The sequence below is a fragment of the Callospermophilus lateralis genome, chromosome 3, assembly GCF_048772815.1.
Source record: "Callospermophilus lateralis isolate mCalLat2 chromosome 3, mCalLat2.hap1, whole genome shotgun sequence".
In the NCBI taxonomy this organism is placed as follows: Eukaryota; Metazoa; Chordata; class Mammalia; order Rodentia; family Sciuridae; genus Callospermophilus; species Callospermophilus lateralis.
Genome location: NC_135307.1, coordinates 197,667,275 through 197,695,110, shown reverse-complemented (window position 1 = coordinate 197,695,110; position 27,836 = coordinate 197,667,275). Strand labels below are relative to the sequence as shown.

At 60.2% G+C, this 27,836-nt stretch overlaps 1 protein-coding gene across 2 annotated transcripts in view; it reads right to left on the bottom strand.

The window, feature by feature from the left end:
• Positions 1-4,504: 4,504 nt before the first annotated feature.
• Positions 4,505-27,836, bottom strand: part of Col20a1 (collagen type XX alpha 1 chain) — a 30,094-nt gene continuing 6,762 nt past the window's right edge. The window contains exons 4-38 of one of the 2 annotated variants that reach the window (XM_076852107.2): positions 27,465-27,608; positions 27,039-27,194; positions 26,653-26,790; positions 25,670-25,828; positions 25,202-25,321; positions 24,610-24,774; positions 23,819-23,983; positions 23,425-23,591; positions 22,884-23,013; positions 21,958-22,103; positions 21,751-21,874; positions 21,481-21,620; positions 20,903-21,032; positions 20,516-20,658; positions 20,185-20,317; positions 19,575-19,723; positions 19,272-19,401; positions 18,265-18,303; positions 16,954-17,092; positions 13,942-14,084; positions 13,568-13,677; positions 13,061-13,216; positions 12,903-12,980; positions 12,190-12,276; positions 11,534-11,587; positions 8,965-9,060; positions 8,838-8,891; positions 8,682-8,735; positions 8,341-8,394; positions 7,480-7,551; positions 6,846-6,881; positions 6,679-6,745; positions 6,410-6,583; positions 5,907-5,984; positions 4,505-4,653 (exon numbers count right to left, since the gene is read on the bottom strand). In XM_076852107.2, the coding sequence (XP_076708222.2) occupies positions 4,628-4,653; positions 5,907-5,984; positions 6,410-6,583; positions 6,679-6,745; positions 6,846-6,881; positions 7,480-7,551; positions 8,341-8,394; positions 8,682-8,735; positions 8,838-8,891; positions 8,965-9,060; positions 11,534-11,587; positions 12,190-12,276; positions 12,903-12,980; positions 13,061-13,216; positions 13,568-13,677; positions 13,942-14,084; positions 16,954-17,092; positions 18,265-18,303; positions 19,272-19,401; positions 19,575-19,723; positions 20,185-20,317; positions 20,516-20,658; positions 20,903-21,032; positions 21,481-21,620; positions 21,751-21,874; positions 21,958-22,103; positions 22,884-23,013; positions 23,425-23,591; positions 23,819-23,983; positions 24,610-24,774; positions 25,202-25,321; positions 25,670-25,828; positions 26,653-26,790; positions 27,039-27,194; positions 27,465-27,608 (3,956 nt within the window). In that variant the 3' untranslated portion in view covers positions 4,505-4,627. The remainder of the gene's footprint in view (positions 4,654-5,906; positions 5,985-6,409; positions 6,584-6,678; positions 6,746-6,845; positions 6,882-7,479; positions 7,552-8,340; positions 8,395-8,681; positions 8,736-8,837; positions 8,892-8,964; positions 9,061-11,533; positions 11,588-12,189; positions 12,277-12,902; positions 12,981-13,060; positions 13,217-13,567; positions 13,678-13,941; positions 14,085-16,953; positions 17,093-18,264; positions 18,304-19,271; positions 19,402-19,574; positions 19,724-20,184; positions 20,318-20,515; positions 20,659-20,902; positions 21,033-21,480; positions 21,621-21,750; positions 21,875-21,957; positions 22,104-22,883; positions 23,014-23,424; positions 23,592-23,818; positions 23,984-24,609; positions 24,775-25,201; positions 25,322-25,669; positions 25,829-26,652; positions 26,791-27,038; positions 27,195-27,464; positions 27,609-27,836) is intronic. The other variant, XM_076852108.2, reaches the window with a different exon arrangement.

The following is a 27,836-nucleotide window of genomic DNA, read 5'->3' as shown; positions in this document are numbered from 1 at the left end:
CTGGTCTGATGGCAGGATCTGTCTTCCCTGCTGTCCCCTCTTCCCCAGCTCTGCGTGGTGCACAGGGAGGTCTGGGGACATAACTGCCGGCCTGCCAGGGTGTCCTTCCCCTGCGAGCTCCTCCTGCCTCTTCGCAGCCAGACCAGGTGTGTGCCCTGATCTCTGTCACACACTCTGTGCACACTAGCATGCTGCTCTGTGTGGCTCCTGCTGGCTGAGCCTTGGTTCATCCCCAGGTGCATTTGATCCATTCACCCTGGTGGCACTGGATCACGTCCAGCATCTGTCGAGGACAACCCTTGTGGACGCTCATGCAAGAGTTTCTGGGTGGATGTCTGCGTTTGTCCTTTGGGTAAATGCCTCGTGTTGCTGGGTCTCTTGGGACAGCCATGCTTTTATCTTTATGAAATCCCACCAAAGCCGTACGCGGTGATGTACGGCTGTGGGCATCATGACCTGGGAGCCGAGGCAGGAGGATCTCAGAATCCAGGCCCGCCTCAGCAACTCAGCAAGACCCTATCTCAAAACAGAAAGCAAAAGGGATTGGGGTGCGGCTCAGTGGTAGAGCACCTGGGTTCAATCCCCAGTGCAAACACAACAAGAATAAGTCGAACTTTCTTTTTTATTCTCCGTGGGCTGCTAACTTAACACATGCTTGTTTTTCAGGAACTCACTGAGTTGGCCTGCAGCATAACTGCCCCCACCCTCCTCCAGACGTGGCCCTGGTGCGCCAGGCAGCAGGACAGCCGAGCTCCTCTACCTGTGTGGTCCAGGGTGGCAGCTCGGTCACTCCACCACCTGGAACTTGGCGTGGCTTTGTTCTACCAAGGGATTCTGCCGCATATTTGATGGCTTTCTCTTTTGACAGAATCCTTCCTCCAGAGGGCTTGCAAAGGGGACTTGGGGCGTCACAGCTGGCAGCTCCAGGGCCTCGGGGTATCTCCTGCCCGTTCTCTGGGGTGTGATTTGGGTACAACTCTGTGTGCTCGGCACGTGAGGTTGTTGCCCTTTCCGCTCCCTGCCCTGCTTCTGCCCTGCTGGGGCTCCCCATGTGGTCCTCTGGGCTCTGCGCAAGAGAAATGAAGGGTGCGTTGGAAGTCCATCCCCTGTGGCTCTCGGGGCCTGTGTTGGTCAGCTTTTCCTCGATGTGACCATAAGGCCCAACAAAAACCACTTAGAGGAGGAAAAGCTTATTTGGGGTTTCAGCTCATGGTTTCAGAGGCCTCAGTCCACAGATGGCCGAGTCCAGGGCTCTGGGCCCAGGGTGCACGCCAAGGGGGAGGGGCCCAGCAGAGGGGAGCTGCCCCCTCCACAGCAGCCAGGAAGCAGAGCAGAGGGGAAGGGGCCACAGGGAAGATGCGCCTTCCAGGGCAGCCCCATGACCACCTCCCACCACGCCCACCTGCAGTCACCACCCATCAGTCCACTCCAGCCAGGTGGGCTGCTGAGGTCACATACATGGACACACACACACACACAGGTGCACACGTGAACACACACACAGGGGCACACGCAGACACACACACAGTGTGTGCTCGCAGAGTCTGTGCCCCATGGTTCTCGCTGCTTCAAGGTGGTCTCCAGGCTGGGCTCTCTGGTGTGCCAGCCCTGCTCCGGCTCCTCCGAGGCTGCTTGTGAGGGCCAGGACATCTTAAGCAGCCACTGCTGTGGGGAGTCCGGAGTTTTTCTAGAGACTTGTGTATTTAACATCCGTGCGATCGAGGCCGGCAGGTTTGCTGGCAGACTGCTGCGGGCCCCTGGTTGTCCACATTCCCCTTCTGCTCCTAAGGCCAGGGCCCCTCTTCTGGGCCTTCCTCCTGGGGCTAGCACTGATGGTGGACCCAGTGCCCCATTCCTCTCCTGCCTCAGGGAACAGCCCCTGGATCTCTCCCAGGAGGCCCTCTGTCCTGCAACCAGGAAAGACCCTATCCCAGTTCCCTTGAGCCGGGTCTAGCATGCTGTCCTCCTGGGGTCTGTCCTTCCAGGACCAAGGCCAGCCCCTCTCCACCCCTTCCTCCCTCTTGCCATCTGAATGTGACCAGGCAGCTGGAACTAGGGCAGGTGTCCCCAGTCAAGGGGGAGCAGAATGGCAGGACGGGAGCGGCACAGCTGCCCTAAGCACCTCCCTGTGCCTCCGTCTTGCTGAAGCCATTGTGGTTCTGTGGTTACTGTATGTAAAGCCACGTCTAGTCCCAAATGCACTTGATTATTTTGTTGGTGATAACCTGTCTTTTGGGCAGGGAGAGTGGCAGTCTTATCTCCCAGGTGGAACCCATGCTAACTATTATTTTTCTGAATATAGATCAGGCAGCTTGGCAGGCATGACCCCTGCCCCTTTCCCCAAGTGGGGATGTAACTTCTGGAGCAGCAGCAACCATTGTGTGATAAAGAAGAGCAGCTGAATGCTGAGGATGGCCAAATGCCTGGGTTCCTGAAATTTCCATTCTAGCTCTTAGGACAGGGCCAAGCCACTTAGATTTCATTAAAGGCAGCTAAACACAGTCCTAACAAATGCATGCTTCTTGAGGGTTTGTTTTCTACAATTAATAATGTTTGTATTGCTGGGCACAGTGGCACACATCTATAATCCCAGTGGCTCAGGAGACTGAGGCAGGAGGATCATGAGTTTAATGCCAGCCTCAGCAATTTAGCGAGGTGCTAAGCAGCTCAGTGAGGTCCTGTCTCAAAATAAACAAATAAAAAGGGCTGGGATGTGGCTCAGTGGTTAAGTGCCCCTGGGTTCAATCCCCAGTACCAAAAAAAAAAAAAAAAGCAGACCGGGCAGCTGTGGCTTGTGTATCAGGGGTGCAGAGAGGGGCTGGCTGCTCGGGCTCACTGCTCAGGAACAGCTGTGCGGTCCAGCTGAAGGGGCAGGCCTCAGGGACTGACCCCAAGCTGCCTTTGCTATTTTAGTTGATTTCCTGGTTGTGGGGTGGCTGTGCCTCACTTTTGAGACTGGGGCAGCAGGAACAGCAGTAAGAAGCTGGCAGAGGCTTGAGATCCCTGAGCTGACCCGGCCCTGAGGGCTCTTCAGGGGCCCTGGGTGCCCTTGACCCTGGGCTTGATTCCTTATGACAAAGGTCTGTCCTTGCTCTGCCTTTCAAGAGCCTTCTTGGTCCTCTGGGGCTGTTTAATTCCGGTACTGAAGAAAAAGAGTGGCCTGGCCCAGTTGTGTTTCTGGCCCCCAAGCAGAAGCCCTGGACGTGTCAGCTCAGACAGTAGCCAGACAGCCCGGTGACCTTCCTGAGGGACAGGGACCCCACCCTTGCTCTCGGACCCCACCCCATCTCTGCTCCCTGGCCCTGCAGCTGTAACTCCCCCAGGATGCCGCCTTTGCTGCTCCTCTACTCTGTGCTCTCACTGTCCCTCCGGACCAGATCTGTCCTTGTGCTGCCTCAGCGTCCTTGCCCTATGACTGGTCTGTCCACAGATCTGAGAAATCTCCGTGTGGTGGGAGCTGGCACTTCCGGCTGGTAGCCACATGTCTCCCATGGGGTGTAGGGTGCTCTCCTCTGTCTCACTGGGCCCTCTGTCATTCCCAGTGTGTCCCCAGGTTTGGCCAGTCCTCCCTGTGATCATGGACTGAGTGTCGGCCCCGGAGCTTGTCCTGCCTTCAGCTCTTTGGGGCGGTGTTGGTGGCTGCGTGCAGATCTACGCCTGGAGTCTTGGCAGATGATTCCTTTTATCAGGTCTCTATTTGCTCCTTTTTAAAGTTTTTTTATTCTGATCTCCCCCCCCCCCCCCCGTGGTTTTGGTACCTTTCTCGTTTACCTACACAAATGGGAAGAGTAGATTTAACTATTGAATATTGGTTTGGAAAAGAGGGAGTCTCCTCTCTGGGCCACAGGATGGAGCACAGGGTGCTGTGAGCTCATCCCACACTTTCTCAGACCCCTGCCTGGGCACAGATAGTGAAGCCAGGGCAGAATGCAATGCAGGGCCAGGCGCCCCTGCTGAAGGGTGGCCTTACTCAGAGATCCTGAGGCCAGGAACACAGTGCAGGGGCTGGTGAGTGAGGGGGCCACTCACACAAGGGTCTGGACTCCTTGGGCTGAGGACAGAAGGGGGACTAGGCAGACAGGGCCTTGGCATCATATCTGGATGCAATGGGGGCTGGGGTGGGGTGCTGTGAGGAGGGCGCTGCAGTGGGGCGACCACCTGGGGAGCAGCCCAGCAAAGGCACAGTGCAGGTGAAGATCATGGGTGGGCACAGCAGGAAACCTGCCACGTTCTGGAGCTGCAGGCAGAGGGTTTGGATTTCACTCCCAGCAGGACTGGAGTTCTAGGCAACCTTCTGGCCACTGTGTTGGTGAGCATCTGCTGTCTTGGGTGAGGGGTGGCCACAGGATGAGCTTTGAGGAGGCCTGAGAAGCGGGGTGGGAATCCTGGCCGGGTTTTGTGTGAGCCAGAAAGTGGGGTGGGAAGACCCGGCCTCAGCAATGAGCAGGCACCTCGATAGATAAGCAATCAGCCTTTATCTGAACGTGGAAATGCTACAGAGAGAGGCCCTGGATGTGCCGCAGCCTCTGGCTCCCTCTGCTTTTGCCCGAGGTTCTTCTTGAGGTTCTCCTGGGCTTCTTCAGGACAGGTTCTGCTTAATGTTGCCATCGGGGTGGGAGGTGTAGGGTTACCTGGGGCAGCACCAGGAATGTCCTGGCAGGAGACAGGAGCAGACCCATTGGGAGGGGCCCTGGAGAGCTGAGCACCAGCTTAGGACTCAGCAGCCCTGTCTGCCTGGCTCTGGTCTCCCCGAGAATCCCAGCGTCCTGGCTCTCCACACACTAGGTGCTGCTGGGCCTTGGGCAGAGCAGAGCTCCGAGTCACTCTCTGGTTGGTCTGCTGAGAGGGAACAAGGCCTTGGGGCCCACAGGAGCTTCCCTCCCCTGCCCAGCACCTGCACTACTCAGTCCTGCTCCTCAGCTGCCTTGTGCCTGCATCCTGAGGGAAGGCAGAGGTCATCTGTGCCACAACCTACACCCTCATCCCACCGCTCTCACCCACCTCCCCAGCACTCCTCCCCATGTCCAGGAGCCCTCCAATGGGCCTCCATGGAGGAGGAGCCAGGTGTCCTGGGTGCACACCCTCCCAGCTGGGCTAACCCTGGTCAGGACTCCACTCCCACTGCTGGCTCCTCCCAGGCCCAGGGCTCCAGCCATTCCCACTACTGGCTCCTCCCAGGCCCACAGCTCCACCCACTCCCACTGCTGGCTCCTCCCAGGCCAATGGCTCCACCCACTCCCACTGCTGGCTCCTCCCAGGCCAATGGCTCCACCCACTCCCACTGCTGGCTCCTCCTAAGTCCACAGCTCCACCCACTCCCACTGCTGGCTCCTCCCAGGCCCACAGCTCCACCCACTCCCACTGCTGGCTCCTCCCAGGCCCACAGCTCCACCCACTCCCACTGCTGGCTCCTCCCAGGCCCACAGCTCCACCCACTCCCATTGCTGGCTCCTCCCAGCCCCACAGCTCAACCCACTCCCACTGCTGGCTCCTCCCAGGCCAATGGCTCCACCCACTCCCACTGCTGGCTCCTCCTAAGTCCACAGCTCAACCCACTCCCACTGCTGGCTCCTCCCAGGCCAATGGCTCCACCCACTCCCACTGCTGGCTCCTCCCAGGCCCAGGGCTCTACTCATTCCTGCTACTCCAATTAGCACTCTGTGGCTCCCCCACCCCTGCTGCCCCAACTCTGGGGTCAAGGTTGGCCCTGCCTCCCCTCCTGAGGCCCACCCCTGCCTGCGCTGTGGCCTGTGCTCAGCTCCCACTCCAGGAGCTATCACCATCAACCTTGGTGGTGGGGCCCAGTGCTCCTGCCCCCCAGGTGGCCACCCCACCTTCCAAGTGCCCCTCATCCCACTGCCCATCTTCCTGATGTGTCCCTGGCCAGTGCTGTGACCCAGGCTCACCTGTGCCTTCCAGGGAACCTGGAGGCTGGTTCCCCTGCAGCCCAGGGCTGCCCATCTGACCATGGGCTGAAGGCTCACCTGAGAGGAAGGGATGGGCCAGGAGCAAGGGTTGAGGTAGCCATGGGAGGGCTCCTGGACATGGGGAGGAGTGCTAGGGAGGTGGGTGAGAGCGGCGGGATGGGGGTGTAGGTCATGGCACGGTTCTGTGTAGAAGGGAAGATGGGTGCCTGGGCAGGGCAGCAGGTCCAGGCTAGTGCTGAAAGCTCAGGAGAGCAGCACCTTGGGTCCCTGAGCCCTAAATGGGGCTATCTTGTGGCCAGAGCAGAGGGACCTCAGAACTCCTGGGAAAGATGGGACCTGTGGCTCCCCCCAGTTCCCTGAGACAGCGTCAGGTTCAAGGGCAGAATTCAGCCAACTCCTCACAAAGGGGAGACCCCCAGAGGCACAAACCCCCAGAACCAGGGACCAGCCCTGACTTTACCTCAGGGCTGGGAACCTAGTACCTGGGCCCTCAGTGTGGTGTCCCCCACGCCCCTGTTCTCCAGGAAGCAGGGCTTTGCTGAGCGTGTTGGGTGTCCCTGGGGGGCCATGCCCTCCTGGCTTCACGGCCTCCACCAAGATGGGCATCGGGGGCCTGGTGCTTCCGTGGAAGGAGGACTGCAGTCTCAGCACATGTGCTGGGGAGGGGGGGCAGACCATGAGGGGGAGCTGGGGAGGAGGGGTGGGGCAGGCCATGAGTAGGAGGTGAGGACGGGTGGTAGGGCTCACTCACCCTGGATGGCCGACTCACAGGCCTGGCTCACCAGCTGGAAGATGGTGGCCAGGGACTGAGGTTCGCCCTGGAAGGAGGACATGGCTTTGGGACCCCAACTAGTGCCGCCCAGGAAGACCCAATAGCAGGAGCTGAGCTGAAGACCCCAGGCTTTCAGCCTCACCCACCTTCTCTCCTTGCTCCCCTTTGGGCCCGGGCAACCCCTGCAGCAGGAGGCGCAGAGGGAACAGGCAGTCAAGAGAGGAAAGCAGCTTGGTGCCACACGTGCAGACAGTGCCTGGGCACTGTGGCCCCGAGCTGAATCCCCAGACCCGGGGAGCGGCCACACAGGGAAGGCAACTGGGCTTTTCGTCCTGCAGCGGGACGGTCCTCAAGTGGGCTGGAACTGTGCTGCAAAGGACCTGCCCTGGCTGTGGCCTTAGTGCTGGGGATGGAGCCCTAACAACCGGAAGCTGCTGGAGCAGGCCTGCGCTGGAGCTCTGCCTACCACCCTCTTCCCCCAGCTCACCAGGCCCTGGGGCCCACCCAAGGGGCTTGTGGGGCTGCCTCCGCCTCCAAGTAAGGTGGGCCTCAGCAGCTCCCCAGGGGTGAGGGCCCCCTGAGAGAGGGCTGCTGCTCTGTTCTCTTCTCCCTGAGTGTGGCCCCAAGGCCAGGGAAGGGCAGAACCAGCCCAGCTCCACTGGCTCCACACAGGCTCCAAGTGAGGAGCAGGCCAGCCTCCCACAGGAAGTCCTGAGCTTGGACACCTGGACAGGCTGTGCCTGAGCCCCCTCAGCTGACTGGCGGGTGGTGGGAACTTACTGTAGGCCCCACGGCTCCTGGAGGCCCTCGTTCCCCGTTGGTGCCCCTGGCCCCTACCAAGCCCTGGAAGCCCTGCAGAGATGCAGAAGACAGGGTTTGGCTGGCACCCCCAGTGAATCTGCCCACCTCTGTCCTGGCTCCCAAACAACGGAGTCCCCAGCCCCACTGCCTGGTAGAGGCCATAGCCCTTAGCTCCACCCCCTGCCTTCAAGTTTCAACATTTCCGCTAACTGGCCCAGTTCTGCCCCCAACCTGGCACCCAGGAAAACCTCACCTCATGCCCAGGCAGACCCCCGTGCCCCTCACCCAGCTGTCTATCAGTTCCCTGATGCACTCCAGAAACCGGGGGACAACCACTCCACAGGGGGGTCCTTGTGGGAGAGCCCAGCAGTGTTTCAGCAGCTAGCCTGAGACTGCCCTCAGGGTCCCCCAGGCACTGAGTTCACAGCAAAGACCCCTGGGAGGTTCGACCCGGGGGAGAGAGTCCTGTCAAGGCGAGGGAGCCCCAGGTTGCCTTTCTGATCTGGCTGCTGGAGAAGTCTGCCCAGAGGGACAGGGGCCTGGGGCCCCTCCCTACAGCCAGCCTAGCCTATCCATCCCTAGCAGGCCCAACCAGGAGCCCTGGTGACCCCTGTCCTGTGGAGTTGGGTGGAGAAGGGGGTGGGTCTGCATCTCTGCCACAGGTAAGGAAGGCCCATGTGGTGGCTGCTTCAGTGCAGGAGAGAGGCCCCCTCCAGGTCACCTCTTGGGTTGGCCTGGTCAGGAGCCAGAAGTGTTCCATCCCTTCTTCCCAAACTGGCCCTGCCCAGCTCCCAGGACCTCAGCATCTGGGTGAGGGCTTGTGGAGGAGGTGACGCCTACCCTGGGGCCAGGGGGGCCAGGCTGGCCAGCAGGTCCCTCTAGTCCTCTCATTCCCTGAAGGGCAAAGGCAGGGTGAGCTGGGGTGTGGCTTGTGCCCACACCTCCTCCCAGGGGAACAGCCAGCCCCACAGCAGCAGCAGCAGCAGCCTGCACACCAGGTGAGCCACACCAAGGCAGCGGGACTCGCACCTGCCCTGGAGAGAGCGCAAGCTGCTGCCCCGACCTGACCCTGGTATGGGCTGGCCCCTCACTCCTGTCCCCGCACCCCAGCCTCCATCTCCAAGACCTTCCCAGGCTCTCTTCTCTCCCAGCGCACACACCTTCTGGCCCAGAACAAGTACCTTTGGTCCCTGGAGGCCAACTCTCCCAGGGGTGCCTTGTTGGCCAGGGTAGCCCTGGAAGGGAACAGAGGTGGCCGGCCAGGCAGGGGCAAAGGTTATACCCAGAGGAGGAGGTCAGCCCAAGGCCCTACCCAGCCACAGCTCAGCCCATACTACCTGTAAGCCTGGGAGTCCCTGGTCTCCCTTCTCTCCTTTTGACCCTGGTGGACCCTGGAGGGGAAGGTGAACTGGGTAGCAGAGAGGAAGGGTGGAGGGGAGGTGGGTGGGGGTGGGGTACACCTACCACAGGTCCCTGGACTGTGCGGCCCTGGGTCCCTGGTGACCCCTGCTGACCTCCAGGGCCCTCAGGTCCTGTCTGTCCGGGTGGCCCTGGCTCTCCCTGGAAACACAGGCAGGGGGCTTGGGCTGAGAAGGCATGCTTCCTGACCAGCCCAGACCCAGGCCACACAGGCCCCTCCACTAGAGGGTCAGAAGCACCCTGATGCCCTCATGCTCCCCTGGGTGGGTCCCCGTACAGCCCTGTCTACAAGCGCAAACCGCGGAGGTCGCTTCTCCAGGACCACAGACACAGAGGGGAGCCAAGCCAGTTCTGTGCACCCGCTCCCTGGCCTCCCCACCCAGGCAGCTGGAGCCTGAAGCCAATCACAACAGCCAACCACATCACCAGGGCGAAGCCAAAGAGTGCAGCAGCCAACTGCAAAGGAGAGGTGGGAAACCTGCCCAGGCTCTGAACCCCTCAGGGGCCCTCTGGTCTGGGAGTCCCATCTTGGACAAGTGGTCCCAATGGGCAGGGGCACTCTTTTCAAATTACTTTTTGAATTAGCATATGAATGTTCCACATTCTACTAAGCAGACTGCATGGTCTTGTTATGAGTATCAATGCACAAAAGTAAACACAGGGTCAGAGAGAAAACATAAGCTGGTGGTGGGGACCCAGAGCCCAGCTGGCTTCATCTAGCGACATCACAAAACAAACAGCACACATCTTCCGGAGAAAAGTATCTGACAGTGCCCATGACTACTGCGCAAGCACTACATGGCATCTCATGTCCACTCTTGATTTTCAAATCTCACAATAAATTTGAGTAAATGGACTTTACTATCACATGAAAAAATACATGCGGGCTTTCACATGCACCCTGCACTGGACTGTGCAGCCCTGGGTCCCCCAGCGCCAGGAGGAAGCTGAGACACCTGCACACCACTGGGTGGGCTTCTGCAGGGCTCACCAATACCACTAGGCAAGAACAGAAGTGAGAGTCAAGAAAGACCACCTGAAAACCAAGAATCACACAGACAAGCCATTCAGAAAGCTGGATAGGAAAATGTTGCTCAGAGATGACGGCCCTGCAGAAACCACCAGGCAGACACTGCGAGAGGGAAGGGCCTGGTGACAGCTGTGACGAAAAGATGCAAGGTTTGGGGTGAGCTAGAGCCCAGGCCAGATAAGCCACTTCTCGAAAGTCTCGTGGAGAGTCACAAAAGAAACCTGGACAACAGAAGAATGCCAAGTTCCTGGGCAAGATTCAAATGAAAAAAATGCTACTTGTTCCAGGCACGATGGTGCACACCTATAATCCCAGCAGCTTGGGAGGCTGAGGCAGGAGGATCAGGAGTTCAAAGCCAGCCTCAACAATTTAGGAGGCCCTAAGCAACTTAGAGAGACTCTGTCTTAAAATATAAAAAGGGCTAGGGTGTGGCTCAGTGGTAAAAGTGGGCTCAATCCCTAGTACCAAAAAAAAAAAAAAAAAGGAGAAAAAAAAAGTAACATCTGTGTGAAAATACTTGTCACAAACAAGGCCAAAGGACACACTGCAAATGGCAAACACAGTTGTGACTCCTTCGCAGAGTGAGGCTGGCGCACAGTATGTGAAGCACCCATGAAGAAACAAGCCAGCAGCACCCTGGAGCCAGGGCATGCTTCCCACAGGAAAGGCTGCCTGCTGCAGACAAGAGGGACAGGGACGCAAGGTGGCAGCCGCTGTGTCAGCCAGGCACCCTGGGTGCACCCCTGCTCTACAGAGGCTGCTCCGCCTCGCCTGGCCTCCAGGGGGCAGCGTGGCTTTCTATACCCAAGCTCTGTGCTCTTGCCCTTGCCCTGGCAACTCCAGCACCAGGCCCGCGTGGTTGGTGGTACACAGGGCGAGGCGTGGGCCGTGGAGGTTCACGACCTCCCCCTTCTGGTGCAAGCTGGCTACCATCTGCGGCACATGCTTATTGTGAGGACCGGGCCAGCCTGCCAGGACACACCTGCCAAGGCAGGTGCAGGGTGGGACGCAGGGTGTGGGGCTGGAGGGAGGCAGCCTCTCAGCCCCTGCGCACCGAACATACTGAACATCTCAGAGCCCAGCTGGGAGCGCCTCCCAGGACACACGGGTGTGGTGCTGTCACTGGGGCACCATCTTCGGTCTCCTCTGCAGAGCCAGACCCTGCCAGACACCCACAGAGCCCGCGACAGCACCAGTGTGTGGGGCCAAACAAGTTTATACTTGTGGCACCTATGCCCCCTTGGTCCAGAGGCCTTTGGAAAGTGTCTGTGGAAGGAAATAGAAGGCGGCCTTCAGAGCCAGACAGGCCTGGGCCCACCGACTGGGCAAGGGCCTCACCTCCCAAGTCTGCTTCCTCGTCTGTGCCATGAGTTGACCCTACCCGTGGGGACAGTGAAGAGGGAATGCTCACTAAGTAGCAAGATCAGGTTCAGGTGGCCCATAGGTGACAGAAGAGGCCAGGCCAACCCCCTAATTGGGGACCGGGCCTGTCTGCAGCTCAGGGAACCCTCTCTCTACAGGAGAGGGTGACATGAACTGCTCCTGAGTTAAGATCCAGACAGCCCCTGGGCCTCACAGACTTACCCTGGGCCCGGGGAGGCCCTGTCCTCCTGGGGTGCCATTCCTCCCAGGGAGGCCCTGCAACAGCACAAGTAGGGCTGAGTCCCCAGTCCTACCCCAACCCCGAGCCCCACCCAGCCCTGCACCCCTGTCCACATCATTGGCATAGGCTGGATCAGGAGTCTCTGGATCCAACCCTAGCCCCGTATGCAACCAGATCTGCCCAACCCCGTCCTGAAGAAGTGCTCCTGACAGAGGTCTGGAGCCTCTCAGGCCATGCCCCCGGGAGCGCCTGCCTCCTGCAGGTGAGCTGAACACCAACCCTGGGGCAGCCAGAACAGAGCCACCTGGAGGCTGACCCTCACAGCTAGCCACGTCATACCCCACCAGCCACCACCAGCAGTTCTCCGGAGACAGGGGACATTCAGGAAATGCCTGAAGAGGGGTTCGTGCCTGACATGGCAGGAGGATCAGGGCTTGGGGAGGGAGGCCCAGCCAGTGGGAAAAAGGGCTTGGCCACGGCTGGGCTCGTGGCCTGGAGTGATACAGCAGAGGTGACAGATGAAGGGCGTCCCTCTGTGGGCAAGCCTCGAGTCCTGCTGGTTAATGGTGCCACACCCCAGGGCTATGCCTTGGCCTGGAGTTTCAGTCACCCCCAGGGTAGAGGCTACTGGACTCACTGGAGGGCCTTGAGGCCCTGGGGGCCCGGGAGTCTCTGAAGAGCAGGTGCAGGCAGAAGGGAAGGCAGGGCATGTCTCTCTGTCCCTCTGGAAGAAAGGAGACTGATCATTCATGGACCCTCTCCTGGCTCTCATCTGACCCTGGGGCTGAGCACAGAAAAGACGCCTGACTCCAGGGAAACACTGTGTGGGGCACGGCGGGGACAGTAATGCAACAAGGTGGGTCTGGACTCAGGCCACTGAGTCCCTCTAAGAGCAGCTGGATCCTGGGTGCCTCCTCCCAGGTGCCCATACAGACCCCAGGCAGGTGGGTAGCTTCCTCCCACTCCCCTCCGAGGCCCCCAGAATAGACAAGGCCAGTACCAGGCTCTGAGGGGACCAGCAAAGGCCCTGCATGTGGCTTTGGGTGTGGGGTCCCTGCAGGTCTGGGAGACCTCCACCTTGCTAGATGAGGACTCCTGGCCCGCCTGCACCTTGCTGGGCCTACCGAGAAGGGGAGCAGGCTCCAACAGAACCACTGCAGTAGGGGCTTCCTGGCCCACCCCCAGCATCTGTCCTACCCAACCACCCTGGTCCCCAAAGGCCACCTCCTCCAGGAGACTTTCCCTGATCTCCCACAGCACAAGCTTAGGCCTGTCTACCTGAGCCTCTGTGACGTGTGGGGTGGACACACTCAAGGCTGGGATGGTACCCAGAGCCTCACGGCCACCTACCAATGCAGGAAGCTCACAGCACCTGTCCTCATCTGCCCAGGTGTCACTACACACAATCTGCAGCATCTGAAGCTGGAACTATGGAGCAGGGGCATCAGCCAGATGCAGGTCCCTGGAGACAGCCCTCACCAGACCAGCAGGACAAAGACCAGGCTCACCGTAGCTGAGTTGCTCCGGGGACCCCTGGCCTTGGCCAGCCTTCCCAGCATGACAAAGCCAGAGGTGGGTGAGCTAGCCTCTCCGATGGGCCTCTCAGCCACCTTCTGGCAGTCCACATACAGTCTGACCTTGGAGTGTCCCACGGCCACATGCACCTGTAGATGTTGCAGGGTCAGCACCTGCCTAGCTGCCAGGCCAAGGTGTCAGAATAGGTGGAACAAGAGTCGCCCACCTGGGACCTGGGCAGGGTCCTGATGGTACCCACATCCCATGTGACTTCCAGGGCAATTCCCAAAGCAGGTGCCTCCCAAAGAGAAAGGCTAGAGTGCACTTTGACCCAAATTAAAATAGGGCCACTGAAACAAAGGGACGTCAGTGTCAGAGGCCCAGGTGGGTTATCGCCTGACTTTCAGGGACTTGTGCTGGTGCTCCAGGGCAGGCAGCTGCACATGGGGACAGCTGGCAAGCGGGACGGGGCCCGTAGAACTAAGTAGAGTTCCCAGGACCTTGTGGTAGCTCCCGAAGAAGATCTTCTTCACCTCGTGCAGGTCAAAAGTGGCCACCTGCAAGGCAGCTCTGGGGTCATGGTTGAAGTAGGTCAGCGACTTTCTGCCAGCTGCCAGGGTGAGGTGAGCAGCAGGTAAGCATCTGTCCTACCCAACCACCCTGGTCCCAAATGATGGGAAAGGACAGACTGTGAGAGCTGCAGGACCCAAGGCCATGCCCAGGACCCTGGCAGGTCTCCCCCGTGAAGGGCAGGGGTGCAGCTCTGAGGAAGCTCAGGAAACCTGGCTCTTGCTTAGGGTGGGCACTAAAGAGAGGGTGAAGCCAGGGCTCCCATTCCTCCCAACTGCCGAGGGTGACCCGGGGCCCCAGTCACCATCCAGAAGAACCCCGAGGATGGGCTGGAAGTCCTCAGCCGTCATCTGCCACAGCGCAAAGGCTTCGCGGGGCGTCTCAGGGAGCAGGCGCACAAGGAAGACAATGGTGTGCTCAGGCGGCAGGGCCACTGGGTGGATGTCGCTGGGGGCATGGGAGGGGGCGTGAGCAGAATGGAGGGTGGCTGGGCTTGGACCAGGCCTCCCAGGCACAGGCTCCCTGCAGCCCCAGCCTCACCCTGGCGCTGCTCTGCTGACCATGGTGGAGCCTGCACACACAGCCTTCCCAGCTGTGGATGGAGTGTGGCAGCCGTCTGTACCCCAGAACACAGACTGGGGGTACATACAGCCACGGTCTAAAGGCCAAGCTGGGGTCTCCCCTGCCTCAGTGTCCCTGGGAGTAACATGGGGTATGTAAAGGACAGAATTTCTTCCAAGAAGCTTCAAGGCAGCTGGCCTGACACAGCCCTCTACCTCCCCTGAGGCCTGGCCAGTGAAGGTCACCTAGAAGGGGCTCACCTAGGCCCTGTGCTTCAGGGTCCCTGTGTGGCAAAAGACCCACCAGGAGAATCCCCAGGTTACTCCTGAGGGCCGGGAGCCCACAGGCACACAGGCAGCGCTGCCCTCAGGAGTTGGCCCACTGACCACAGCTGTCCTAGTGCTCAGACTGGGGGCTCCTGGCCAGGACCTGTGCAGACCCAGGTGCACTGAGAGGCAGGGGAGGGGTCTCTGGTCACACAATAGAAGTGCTCCCCAGAGCCTGCAGCCTCCTATCTGGCCTTCACGTGCTCTTGGGATAAAAACCAGGGGCTGGGAAGACCCAGCCCCACCACTTCCTGCAAGGCTTTAAGCACCCTGACCCCAAGGCCGTGGCACTGCTGCTCCTTCCTCCTGAGCCCTCCCCCACTCTCTGCCCGTGGTGGCTCTTGTCTGCTGTCTCCTTGGGGACCTTCCTGACTGCACCACGGGAAGGACCTTGCCAACTGGGCAGCCTGAGACCCCTCAGTGCAGCTGCCATGGTGCAGATGCATCTGTGCTGGGTAAGCACACCTGGGAAACCTCTGTCCCCTTCTGGAGCTCAAAAAGGAGAGCAGCCAGCACTGAAGCACCGTGTGCCCTGCAGGCTGGTGGCCGGCACTTCAGACGGGTGACTGAGGAATGGTGGCTGGGATGCTGAACACCTTGGTGCAAGGTGGGGCCAGAGGCAGGGGGTGGAGACCAGGGCTCCAGGCAGTGGGAGCATCCCACCCGCCCACCCAGCAGAACAGCGGTGAAAGCCCAGACGGGAGGAATGGGGCCACCGCTTCTGCAGCAGCGCTTCCACACCACCCTACGAAGAAAATGGGGGCAAAAGGGGGCAGGAGTCAGCGACCATGCTCAAGAGAAGACATACAAATGGCCAGCAGGCAGCGGAACAAGTGCCCGGCATCGCTGATCATCTGAGAAGTGCAGGTCAAAGCCACCCCTGAGGCAAAACAGCTGTTACCCAGACACAAGGTCAGTGCTGGGGGGGAGGGGCTGCACAGGGTGGGACTGTGCTGAGCACAGCCACCGGGCAGCAGGGGGAGCTGCTGTCCCCAGAGGTCCAGAGCAGGTCCAGAGCAGGTCCAGAGAGGATCCTGCCCTCCATGGTCACTGTAGCACCACCCACAACAGAGGAGCCACCCAAGTGTCCACCTGCTGAGGACAGAGAAGGACACATGGGATTAGACCCAGAGAAAGGCTGATGGCCACAGGGAAGAAGGGGCCTGCCATTCGTTCGCAGCAACCTGGGGAAGTGAGGTGGTCTCTCTCCTGCGGCAGCTCTAGCAGTGGCTCTAGAGGCAGAGGGCGAGTGCTGGCTACCACACCCACGCCGCAGGAGAGCCACGCAATCACAATCATGGGAGAAGAGAGGTTTGTCTCCTCTGTAATGGGGTGAGAGCGTTGGAATGCGTGAGGGGGCAGGAGTGCCTACCGGACCCAAAGACCTCACGACTGTGCTTGTATGGAAACACCACACCGTGCCCCGTTAACAGGCACCATGTTTATGTGTCCATGCATCCATTTAAAAGCATATTTAAATTTAAAATAAAATGTGGTTATTTAAAAAAACAGTGGGTGCAGTGGCATGTGCCTACAATCTTGGGAGGCTGATGGCAGCCTAGTGAGACTCTGTCCCAAATAAAAACAAAAAGGGGCTGGGGATGTGGCTCAGTGGTAGAGCACCCCTGGGTTCCACTCCTAGAATCACAAAAATAAAAATAAAAGGATAAAAGAACAGACCACCCCTGAAGGAGACGCCTCTAGCGCGAGCACAGCAATAGGAGGCTGCGCTGCCCGTGGTGGATGGCTGTGCCACGAGGCCCAGGGACCTGGCAGCTCCAGACAGTGCTACCCTGATGCAGCCTCTCTACCCTCTTCGCTGGGCCCCCAGGCTGGCTGCAACCTGCACCTGTGTGGCCCAGAAAGCAGGGACCTGGAGAAGCCTCCCGGCCCTTCTGGCCACCTGCTCAGGGCCACGGGCCCCAGTGCCCCTGCATGCCTCAGTTAGACCCTACTGGTAATTTCTGGCATGTGGCCCTGTCAGTCCTTTGGGGATCTGGGAAGTCAGCGCCTGCTCTTGCTGTTACCATGCCACGTGCACTGCAGTGCAGGTCTGTGACTCAAGATGTTGGGGTAAAGGGGGATCACATGCCCTCTACAGCTGCTAACTTGGCAGGCAAAGGCAGTCAGCATCGTGGACCATGTTCAGGACGCAGCTAGGGGACCAGTTCCCAGGCCAGGTGGGGAAAGACACATGCATGGCTGCAGATCATGCTGAGGGGCAGGCCCCATTCCATTTGAGATCTGCTGACTGTGAGATGAGAATTTCTAGCACACAGGTGAAACCAGTCGGCAGTGTGATGAAGAGATGCCAGGGCCAGTAGGCTCTGGGAGCCAGGGATGTGGTCAGTCTCCTTCTTGTGCCCACCTCTGCCCACCTGACTTCCCACAGCCCCACTTGCAGTTCCAGCCCCATTGGCCCCTCATACCTAGTCCGCCGTGTCAGCTGGGCATCCTTGAAGAGTGTGAAGGTCGGGGTCAGGCCCAAGGCTGAGGGTTCCATGGCCACACCTCGAATAGAGGCATGCTCCTTCTCCACCAGGCCAAAGGCTGCCATCAAGTCAAATCCTGGTGGACAGGGAAGGATGACAGGCTGGAGCAGAGGTCCAGACTGGAAGGTGAGGCAGGAGAAGGGGCTATGCTGAGAAGGGGTGGCCTGGCTGCGGGAGCTGGAGAGCAAGGGTCTGGGGCAGCCTCTGGGCCAGTTCCACCTTGGCCCCTTGGGAGAATCCAGCCCCTCACTCTCCTTGCCCACCCCTACCCCAGACCATGACTCCTTTTCCCTGGCTAACTGTTTCAGTGTGGGAGGCCCAGAGATGGAAGAGGTGGGACCACTGGCACACAGCCCCAACCATGACCCTAACTCCCATCTCCCCCAACAAGCAGAGCCCTAGCACCCACACCACCCCACCCAGCTTCCAAGTTTGTTTTCCTCTCCAAGAAGGGCCTTGCTGAGTTCCCCTTGTCCAGCACCACAGCCATACATGGTCCCTTCTGCTGCACATGGCCTGAGGACCCTCCAGGCCCCTGATCCTTCAGGGCTGGGCCATGCCCTGAGCCAGCAGAGTCATGGGAACCTGGGCAGGTCCTCAATGCAGCTGGTCCTTCTTGGGCATGAAGTATGGGGTGAATCTCACCTATGCTGGGCGCTAATCAGTGCCTGGCTGACTAGCAGCCCCAAGCAGGAGGCCAGCAGAGGCTCCAGCCCTTTCAAGGTTGCAGTCTCTCCTGCCTGCTACCCACTGGCCCTGCAGGCCCAACAGTGGGCCCAGGGCAGCCACAGCCTGCCCCCCAGGTGGACGCACAGCCTTCACATGGCTTAGCACATCTGCCTGCCACCGTCTCCCTACTGGGCAGAGTTCCCCGGCCACGTTCCTGAAGCCAAGCATCTACTCTCTGAGGAGGACCTCAGCCCTCGTGAAACATGAATGAGGACCCCTCAGGCTTGGCACCTGGAAACCCAGCTTCCATGCAGCAGCAAGCTCCACAGAGGCCAGAAAAGCCTAGACTCAGCTTTGCTTCTGCCCTGCCCAAGCTGACACTAACCTGGGCCAGCCTCTGCTCCCTTGTGAAGCAGGAATGGAACTGCCCTGCCAACCTCAGGGGGCCATCCGAGAAAGTGCAGTCTGCACCCGAAATCCTATGGTGGGTCTCCAGTGGGCCTCCCTCAACCCCCACTCCTCAGGAAGAGCCTGAGAGAAGAGGGGAGAGCGCACTGGCCACAGGTGGGCAGGACCTACCTGGGAGGGAGCTGTCCGGGTGGAGGCTGGGGCAGGCTGCTGCAAGGAGACAGAGGGTCATGAGCCACTTCAGCCTGACCAAGTCACCAGGGAGCAGCCGCTGCATGGTGACACCCTGATCTCTCTTGTGGACACAGGTGGTCTGTGCTGCATCTCCACCTGCCTGCCCCCTTACTGCACTGAAGGCCTGTGGTACCTGTCCCTCTAGGAAAGGGACAGGGTAGTCCCGCCACCTCTGGATCTCACTGAGTGAGCAAGTGCTCCACTCTCCCTGCAGGGCTCAGGGCCAAAGATAAGGGCTTCTCTGGGTGCAGCACCCTGAGAGGGTGCTGGCTCTAGCTGCAGGCCCAGGAGATGTTGAGTGTGAGGCAATCAGACTCAGGAACACAGGTCACTCTGTGGCTACTTCTAGGGCAGGTGTGGGTGAAGGAAACATGTCCACTAAGTAACGAGGATTCTGCCCCTTGGGCTTTCAAGCCACAACTAGATGACCCTGCAGGGATGTCAGGGGGGAGTTGAGGTGAGGGAATGCATGGCCATTGAGGGCCATCTGCTCCAAGCAGCTGTAGCTGACCAAAAAAACCAGTGCAAAATAATAGCAAGAAAGGACTCTTCTTGGCTAGGTCCTGGCCATGCTGGTGGGGGGTTCCAGGCCTGGTGGAGACATGTCCATGTCCTAAATGCTTCAAGGCAAGCTCAGCCCTGACTCCCAGGCTGCTCCTTCATGTAACTGGCCTCCTTCATGTTTGTGCTCAGCATCCCGCTCACTCTGCCCCTTCACATCCCAGACACCCCAGTACCAGCCAGTCCTGACGGCACCAGCAGGTGAGGCCAGAATGGGAGCGCTGACTGCAAGACCTGCAGAGCTCCGTTCTGATTGTTGTGCTCTAACCTGAATTAGGTCATCACTTTAGAATGAGATGGCTTCTCAAGGACACCTCCATCTCCCTTCTGGGGTCTGGCTAGATCTGGGTCTGTCTGGGTCTGGGGTCTTGGTGCCCACTTACCTGTCCAGCCCATGGCAGACACTGCCACACTCTCCCCTGCTCCGTAGACAGCTGAGACCAGGACCTTGTATTTGGTGGCAGCTAGCAAGTCAGAGAGCACGGTGTGGCTCCTGGGCCCTGGCACAGAGATCTGAGGGGCAGGAGTCACCTAAGTGGGCTCCTCCTGGAGGAACTCACTATGAGGCTTGGCTTTTTTTTGTCTGAGGCCACCCTCAGCACACAGGATGGGCCACATTTCACCCACTGACCTCCCCCACCCTAGAAGGTCCCTCATTGGGTGGCTGCTGCTCTCCGCAGACTTACTGATTGCTCAGGTCCGGAGCCTGTGGCAGGCGTGTAGGTGAGCCGGTAGTGGAGAACATGGCCACTTGGGGGTGTCCAGCTGACCTGAAGGCTGTTGGGAGTCTCCGAAGACAGAGCCAGGCTGGAGGGGGGACTTCTGCTTGCTGCAGCTAGCAACAGCAGAGGCAGTGTGGGGCTCAGGGCCCTCCACAAGGGGCCACTCTGCAGGCAGGGGACCTAACCTGTGCTGAACTGGGCACTCTGCTTCCCAACCTGCACCATGCCCCCATCGCCCCCATCACTGCACCATACCCCCAGTGCCGCACCACACCCCCAGTGCCACCCTAGGCTTCCCAGTGCGGCACTCAGACATCAGCCCCCACAGCAGGTCCTGCTGTCCCAGCACAGAGCTATCACCCATGCCTGGTGATTTGGACCCTTGGTCAACTCTGGAACACCTGTCCTCCACAGGAGCTCACTGAAGCCCCACAACACAGCAGTCAGGCCCAGGGGTCAGGGACTTGTGGACTCTGCCTGCCAGTGGTTTGGGGTCTGAAGTCTCAGGGGAGTCGGGGTTCTCCTTTAGGTTGGTCTTGCCCCAATCTAGAAAAATGGAGAGAGGACTACCTACAGGGGGAGTAGCGGAGGGACACAGGGTCACTGCGGGCTCCGTCCCTGTAGTAGGCCAGGATGGTGATCTCGTACTCTGTGTGCTTCCCCAGGTCAGGCAGGATGGCTGTGCTCAGGGTTCCTGGGACAGAGATCTGGAGAGATGAGAGTCTAGGTGTTCACCGGCTCATGGGGAACCTCACGCTGGGGGCCTGGATCCCAGGCCCCGGGCAGAGAGGTGTCCCCAGGATGCAGAACTCGGGTGGGCACACAGGGCCCAAGCCCCCGCTTGGCCTCAGCACCTGGGGCGGGAGGGTCTCCTCTGAACAGCCAGCCTGCCCTCCCTACCGCACCTCATGGGCCTGCCCCTCTCCCAGGGGTGTCCACTTGATCTGGTAGACCAGTACGCCTGATGAGGCTGCCGCTGTCCACACCAGCCTGACTGCATCTCCTGGCAGCTCTGTCACCGACAGCTGGCTTGGGCTGGGGGCTTTCCCTGGAAGGTGAGGCAGCAGCTGGGCTTAGAGTGCTGGCCAGGAGCCAAGAGGGACACACAGAGGAGTATCCCTGAGTCCCAGGCCACTGTACCCTCCCCTCACACCTCTCCAGCCATTTGCCCCACCTGGCTCAGCTCTGGCCCAGAAGAGATGCTCAGTGGACGTGTGTTGATTTAAATGGTCCACTAGAGCAGGATCAGCCCATCCATCTCTCAGCCCCAGACCTGACCTCCCGATACTCACTTGTGGTCACACGGCCAGTCAGCGTGGAGGAGCCTCCCCCAAGGTAGAGGCAGGTGATACGAACAGTGTAGGTGGTAGAGGAGAAGAGGGGTCCCAGAGCAGCCCATGTAGCATTCCCAGGAGCCTCTGTCTGTAGGGGGCATGGGCAGACCCAGTGGGCACCCAGAGCCCCTCTCAGGGCAGAGATCCAAGCCTGGGACCTGCAGCCACCACTACTCTGTGGCCCCAAAAATGCAGAAAATGGGGTGGACCAGAGACCCAGGAAGCCCCCCATAGACCCTGAAGTGGGGGCACCTACAGCTGCTCCATGGTGTCACTGCATGTACCTGTATTGATTCTCTACCTCATGTCCCTCCAGATCCCACTGGAGTCCCTCAGTGGCCAAGGTGGGGCTAAAGACATGAGCCCCCAGGTCAGGTGTCGGGGACTGGGCAGTCATGGGCACAACACGCCAAGCAGGGAGAGGCCTGGGAGACTACATGGTGGGACTGAGGGTTCTGGGCCCCCCCACAGTCGCACGTGCACCCTGGTCCCTCAGCAGCTCTCACCACACTTGAGCCCCAGGCAGGTCCTCTCACCTGCCCTGAGTGACCACCATCACTGGAGATGTAGCTGACCCTGACCAGGCGCATGGGCCTCTGGGTGCCCTCCCAGGACACACGGGCTGAGTCGTGGCTCACGTCTGAGAAGCCCAGGTGCCTTGGTGGGGCCAGGGCAGCTGCAGAGCACAGCCAGGCTTCAGGGGATGGCATGCCACCCTTGCCCCGTGCCTGAGGTGAGGATGGGAGAGGACAGAGAGGTCTGGGGCTCCTACCATGGAAGCCTCTGGAACCAGAGGGGACACTCACGGGTCCTGATGTGGATGCTCCGGGCCTCGCTGGCTTCTGGCCCTTGCAGGCTCTGCACCAAGATCTGGTAGTCCCTGCCTGGTTCCAGGCCGTCCAGCAGCACCTCAGGCAGCCCTACCTGCACCTGGGGAAGGGAACAAGCTGTCCCTGTGCCCAGCCCGGCCCCGATGCTCCCCCACCTTTCTCCTCCCCTGCCCCCAGGCGCACCTCCTTCTCTTCCTCCTTGCCCCCTGGGGAGGCTGATAAGCATCGAACCAGGTACTGGGTAGCCCCCGCAGAGGACTGCCAGGCCAGGCGGAGCGTCCTGGGTGTTGCTGTCACCAGGGTCAGTGCCCGCGGTGGAGGCAGGGGTGCTGGGGAAAGGCGACTGTCAGGGGCACTTTGGGAACGTGGCATGTGCATAAATCATGCCCACTGACAAGGGGGCCCTCCTCTAACCACAAAATGATTTCTCTAAGTCCAATTTTAGGTGTTCCTCGTAGGCAACATCGTGGGCCCCAGGAGTCTAAGCACTTTTCCAAACTTCACTGAGGCCAAGTTTTGGGGCTCGTGGCTGTTGGGGAGTTGGACCTCCCCACAGGTCTAAGGCCATCTGCCCCAAGGTTGGGGGGTGCAGCCTCCCGAGTGCTTCAGGGGCCTCCCAAAGGCCCCGGGGTATGTGGTGTGGTGCTGTTTCTCTGAATGACAGGACACAGAGCAGAGAGAGGGTGCAGGGCTGGGCAAGGGGCTGAGCAGGTGGGGAGGGAAGCTGTGGTGACAGCTGCCCATCTCTGGATCACTGCCAGCCCCTGCACCATCCACTTTAACTGGGTCCGTTGGTGGCATGTGGCTCCTCTGTCAGTAGAACTGTTAAAGGGGCACTCCTGGCAACCCTTTGGAGGGGGCTGGAGCTGCTAATTAGTGACCTTAGCCATGTGCTGTGGCCAGGCAGGGTGGGGGCTCTGAGAACAATGTGAGCAGGGAAGCAATGGCTGAGGTGTGGCAACAGAATGAATGACTCTCCTGGTGTTCAGGGTAGAGGGGCCCAGGGACTGAGACTTGTAGGGATGGTTCTGACCCAGGTTTGCCGACCGCACCTCCCTGCTGGTGCCAAGCCCCAAAGGAAGAGAAGGGGCCACATGCACCCCACCTACCTGTAGTCACCAGACCCTGCAGGCCCTTGCCAACCCTGTCCTTGTAGACAGGGAGCACAGAGATCAGGTACTCGGAGCTGGAGGTCAGGTTGCAAAGCTGCACAGATGAGGCGGGCCCTCCAACCACCAGCTGAAACAGAACAGAACTGGGCAGCATGGGGCACAGAGGGACAGGGCACAGGGCAGGAAAACTGCTGACAGGGGTGTGGATGTCTCCCTTCCTGCAAATCAGGGTTCCCAGCCTGGAGCAGAGCAGCAGCCTGCTCTGAGGGAGCATGGGCAGAAGACAATCACTTAACCCATCCCCTGCCAATCAAAGCCACACCCCTGGGTCCTCAGCCACCCCCGATGGCCCTGCTCGCAGCTTCTGTGGTGCACATGAGCAGGGCCAGCCTGTCTCGGCTCCCAAGCCCAGGGAGGCCGTGGCCGCTCCTGCCTTGACTCCAGCTCAGCCTTATCAGATTCCTGCCTGAGCCGAGGCTCGTGAGCCCCGTCAGCTGCCCTGCTCCGCGTGGCTGGGGGAGGCCAGGATCCCTCTCACCTCTTGGGGGGTGCCACCCCTGGACGACTGCCACACGATCAGATACTCAAGGGGCAGCTGGGGGGCTGGAGTCCAGGACACGTGGACGCTGGAGGAGGTGATCTGGGTCAGGACCAGGCTGCTGGGCCCTGGGAGGGGTTCCAGGGCCGGAGCATCTTCTGGAGTGACTGTGGGTGGGCAGGGTGGTGGTCAGGGCCCAAGTGGCCAGCTCTGTCTGCTTCCCTGGTGGCTACTGAAGAGGGACAGGAGGATCACTCCCCCAGGCCCTCCACAACAGATGCCCCAAGTGGGGGCTCAGGCCCCTCAAGGCTGTGGTGCACCATGTGGGAGCCATGGCCTCCTGGCCCTCTGCCCACAGCAGCTGGCAGGGCCTGGAAGGGCCCCACCCCCTCACCTGGGGCCCTGCTTAGGCTCCTGCCTTGCACCTTCTGGCAAATGAGGCGGCTGAGCAGGCCAGCCAGGGTGGCCAGTTGGGGGAAGTCCAGCACATTGTGCACAGTGATGTCCAGGGGCTGGGATGCCAGGACCTTCAGTTCTGCCTCATCAGCATTCTTCACACCTGCTCGGGGGCAAAGGGAGCAGGTTGCCATCTGTCTGGCTCCTCGTCCAGCTTGATGGAACTACAGAGGGGCCACATGCCTAGGACCCCATGGGGCCCAGTGAGAGACAGGACCAAGGCCAGGCTGAACCTCACCCTGGGCCCATGCCAGGTGGGCCCTGGAGCTGGGCAGATGGTCAGACCATATAGGTGCTGGGTGGAGTGCATATGAGAGACTAGGGGTTCCCAGGAGGACCCCCAGTCTGCAGTTTCTTCCCCATAGGACAGGGTTGAGTATCAGGCAGTGCAGAGGCATGACCCTCCTGGTGGCAGCCAGGGCAGGAGGTGGGTGGGTCGCCAGGCACAGAGGTGCTGGCCAGGTGAAGGATGGGCTTGCAGGCTGCTCAGTGAACATGGCACAAAACCTAGTAGGGTGTTGGCAGTGCCCAAGTGTGCAGATGCTGGCTCCAGGGTACACCCCAGAGCAGGGATTTACTGCCTGGGCACCATAGCAGTGGAAGCTGAGGCCCAGAGGCCAGGCCCACCTGGTTCCACAGCCATGAGGGTGAAGCCAGGGTGCAGACTCATCTGCTCTCCAGAGCCTTCTAGCTATGAGAGAACTCCAGCCCAGGCTGCACAGGACTCACCCACAGCGAAGACGTCAACGTCCAGGTCCTTGAGGACACGGGCAGCAGTGTGCACATCATCCTGGGACTTGCCATCCGTCACGAGAATCAACACTTTGGCTGCCTCTGGACGGAGACCGGCTGAAGGTTTCAGGTTCTGCCCCAGCACATGGGTCAGGGCGAGGCCTTGGGAGCAGTAGGAATAAATGGCAGGTACTACCGGCTGTCAGTGGCTCTCGGGTGCCTCTTGGCCTTGGCTGTTCCTAGGCTCTCAGTTCATCCCCCGCCCCAGCAGTCTAACCCCACCAGGCTGAGGCACCCAGGAGCAGGAGGCTCCTCTTCTTCAGGAGGGCGTTCATGGTCAGCACGGCAGCGCCCAAGTCCAGCTAGACACATGCAGGGGTGCTGCAGTAACTGTGAGGTCAGAGGGGCCACTCACTTTCAGCAAGATGTGGGAAAGAGGCCCACGTTTTTGCCAAAGACAAACAAAGAGTGCTTCTGCCCTTCATGAAGGTATTTCCCCAGCTTCTCACAAGTTTTCAGGGTGTGAGGTGGACCAACAGGGCAAGCAAGGGTTCAGGGTCCACTCATCAGACGTGGGGCCAGGTGGTACCTGTGAACGTATTCCCTCCCTTGTAGCGGAGGCCATGCACAGCTGCCAGCACCTCCCCACTGCTGTGGAAGGAGTTCAGGTCCCACTCGGTCTGGGGGTCTCCACTGTATTGAGTCAGGCCTGCAGGGAGGGGACTGTTGGGCTGTTTTGGGTCAGACCATGCAGGCCAGGACCCATCCCGAGGTTGCCAGCTCTGCACACAGCCTCCTGGGGTCCCCTGGGGATACAGTTTTGCAGGGCCCAGATTGGCCTGCTGGGGGCAGCCTATCACGCAGACGAGGTTAGTAGCCCCAGTTGGAGCAGGGGGCTTGGCACAGGGAGTGGGCTGCGTGACCCGCACAGACCTCAGACTTCAGCCAGCAGGGAGCCTCTGCCTGGCTGTGGGCAAACCTGGAAGGCTAGGGCTTCCCTCAACCGGAGAGGCCTTGTGAGGGCTGACCCTGGGGCAGACTGAAGGGTAGTACCCACCTACTTGGACTTTATCGGGCCCAATCTCAAAGGGTGAGATGACACTGGCCAGGAAGTTCTTGACGTGCTGGAAGTGGCCACGGCCAATACTCCAGGACCCGTCCACCAGGAAGACCATGTCAGTGGGTGTGGGGGGAGTGCAGTGGAACTCAGGGCCAACTGGGGCAGGAGGGGGTGAGATGCTGGGTGAGGCCCCTGAGCTGCTCTTGGTCTGGCTGCAGACCCCAGAACCACCTTCCCTGAGGTTGGCTGGGTCTTGAGGGGACAAGGGCTTGGAGGATTGCTGAACAGAAAATCCCATGGACGCGCTGGTCAGTGCTCTCAGCCCCTCTAAACCCTCCAGAAGGAGAGCTGACTGTAGCCTTAGCTCTGGGGGCTGCTTCTGCCCTCCACTAGTGTCCACGCAGCCTGCCTCCCTGCAGCCGAGATGTCTGCATCTGCCCAGGCCCAGATGCCCATGGGTTGCTGAGGGGTGAGGGGGTCAGTCCACAGACAGCTCAGGTACAGCCACCTGAGCAGTGCTGCTGCTGCCCAGAGGAGGCCAGCTGGGGCTTGTCCGGAGGCCCCACAGCTCCATGGAGACAAGGAACCCCTGTGTGGTTTCCCTGACAGTTGTGCAGGGACCATGCCAGGCAGGCTGGGCCCCCGAGTCAGGCAGACTCCAGGGACGAGGCCCCCAGCATAGTTGATGTGCTCCACCCCTGGGGATCAGACCACAGTCTGAAGCGGGAGGCCCAACCCCACCCTTAGGGCCCTGGTGGGTGGGGTGTAGTCCGACAGGCCCCAAGTCACTGGAACACACAGTGGAGGCACAGGGCCCTGGACACAAGAACTCCCTTGAGAGGGATGGTGCCAAGGGTGACAGAGCCCTTCCCTCAGCTCCAAGCCCAGGGGCAGGGGCAGCCCCTCCCTCCGAGGAACCCATCGACAGGTCAAGCCTGGAGGCATCCGGCCCTGCACGATGCCACAGAGCACCCACTTACCTAGCTTCTCTCTCCTTCTGGCCGGGGCCACAGAGTGGCTCTGCCTCTCCAGGTCTGGGGGCTGTTGAGCAGGATCCTGCGCCATAGGGCCCCAGGACCAGTGCTGCTCAAGCTGCTGCTGACCCACACTGGGTATTCCTGGGGGTGGAGAGTCAGCCGCCACCTTCACCTCCCAGACCAGGGGGCTCCCGAGGGATCCGCTACCTCTGCCCCCAGTGCCTGGGTTTGAGAGAAGCTAGGAGCACGACAGACAAGCTGAAGTTAAAGCTGGAGAGTGCTCTGTCAGACATAGGGAAGAACTTCCTGGCTACATGGTGAGAAAAAAGAGACGCCCCAGGTTGCTCCCTTCCTCCCCAGCAGCTCACTCTCACTCCACTTTGACACACCGAGAATGGGAGGGTCTTGGCTTGGGGTGAAGGTGACTCTGGAGTCAGAGGTCTGCTCAGGATCTGGGGCTCCCCTGTGGGAAGGGGTGGGCTCCAGAGCTGCCCCTGGTGGCCTCTGGCTGCTCTTGCCCAGGGAGTTACTCTTCAGGTCTTCAACTGCAGAGAGATGAGGGGCTGTCAGGACACCACCCTTGAGGCTGAGAGCTGAGGGCCTGCACACACACTCTTCCCAGGAGAGCACACTGTGGGCTCCACAAACCACCCTCTGACCCCGGGGTTGGGCAGAGACATCAGGAGCAGGAATCAAGACCCAGAGGCACCTCATGGAGTGAGCCAGGGTACCAACCCAGGTCCCACCTCTCAGCCCAGAACCCTGGCATCCATGTCCACCCCAGACTGGGATCCAGGGCAGGACAGTGGACTTACTCACAAACTCCCTCTGTACCAGGGGGACAGGCCCAGAGCCAGTGAGCTTGAAGATCTGCAATGTGTAGCCCTTGGAGGGGCTCAGGCCCCCCACAGTGGCCTTGGGGATCTTGGTAGTCAACATCACTTCCTGCTCCGAGTCCCCTGCAGTGGGAGTGGGAGAGCCGTTGAGACCACCAAGGTGGGTGTGCATGTGTGTGCTTACATGCATGTGCAATTGCACACCTGTGTGCACGTGGGGCAAGAAGCCTCCAGGCGGCCCCCCAGCACCTCCCTGGAGGCCAGGGGAGAGAGGAAGGTGTGGGTGTGACAGGAGGGACTTCCTCCGGTGTGAAGGCCTCTGTGGCAGAGGAAGCCGACCTGGGACGAGTG